General features: G+C 52.2%; 1 protein-coding gene across 2 annotated transcripts in view; it reads right to left on the bottom strand.

Moving 5' to 3' along the window:
- Positions 1-671, bottom strand: part of GNB1 (G protein subunit beta 1) — a 17349-nt gene that overhangs the window by 3532 nt on the left and 13146 nt on the right. For both annotated transcript variants that reach the window (XM_029962416.1, XM_029962417.1), the window contains exon 9: positions 289-505. In XM_029962416.1, coding sequence (XP_029818276.1) covers positions 289-505 — 217 coding nt within the window. The remainder of the gene's footprint in view (positions 1-288; positions 506-671) is intronic.

Genomic DNA, 671 nt, shown 5'->3' with positions numbered 1-671 from the left:
AGACATTATCCTTGAGCATATTCCAGTGTATTTGTTAACATCACTGGTCACCCTAAAACAGGTTATCAGAGAGTTCTGAAGGTGAGACTGTGAGTTCTGAGAGGTCTCTGCACAAGACTCAGTTCACACATTCAGCATCACAGAATCATTAGGGTTGGAAAAGACCTCTGAGATCATCAAGCCTTTGACTGATCATCCCCTTGGACACCCCCAGGGACGGTGACTCCCCCAGCTCCCTGCACAGCCTGTTCCAGCCAGACATCCCCCCATCCAAGCCCAAAGCCTCACCTGCTCTATCAGCTTTCAGCGTGTCCCACACGTTGCAGTTGAAGTCGTCATACCCAGCTAAGAGCAGACGGCCACTCTTGGAAAATGCTACAGAGGTGATGCCACAGATGATGTTGTCGTGTGAATAGACCATCAGCTCCTGGTCGGCCCGCAGGTCGAAGAGCCGGCACGTGGCGTCGTCCGAGCCCGTGGCAAACGCGTTGCCGTTGGGGAAGAACTGCAGTGGGGAGGGAAAGAACACACAGGATTGCAGGTTTGGCTCCTCTGTCTCACCCAACACACCATTTTGTACACATGAGTGGGGAAAAGGAAGCAGCACATGAGAGGACATGACTCTCCACTAGTGGGCAAAACCAGTGAGGAATCAATAGAATCAGCTGGGT

This window comes from Manacus vitellinus, unplaced genomic scaffold, assembly GCF_001715985.3.
Source record: "Manacus vitellinus isolate BGI_N305 unplaced genomic scaffold, ASM171598v3 scaffold_46_pilon, whole genome shotgun sequence".
Classification (NCBI taxonomy): domain Eukaryota; kingdom Metazoa; phylum Chordata; class Aves; order Passeriformes; family Pipridae; genus Manacus; species Manacus vitellinus.
The sequence above is the reverse complement of the archived record's forward strand: the minus strand, read 5'-3'. Positions and strand labels throughout refer to the sequence as shown.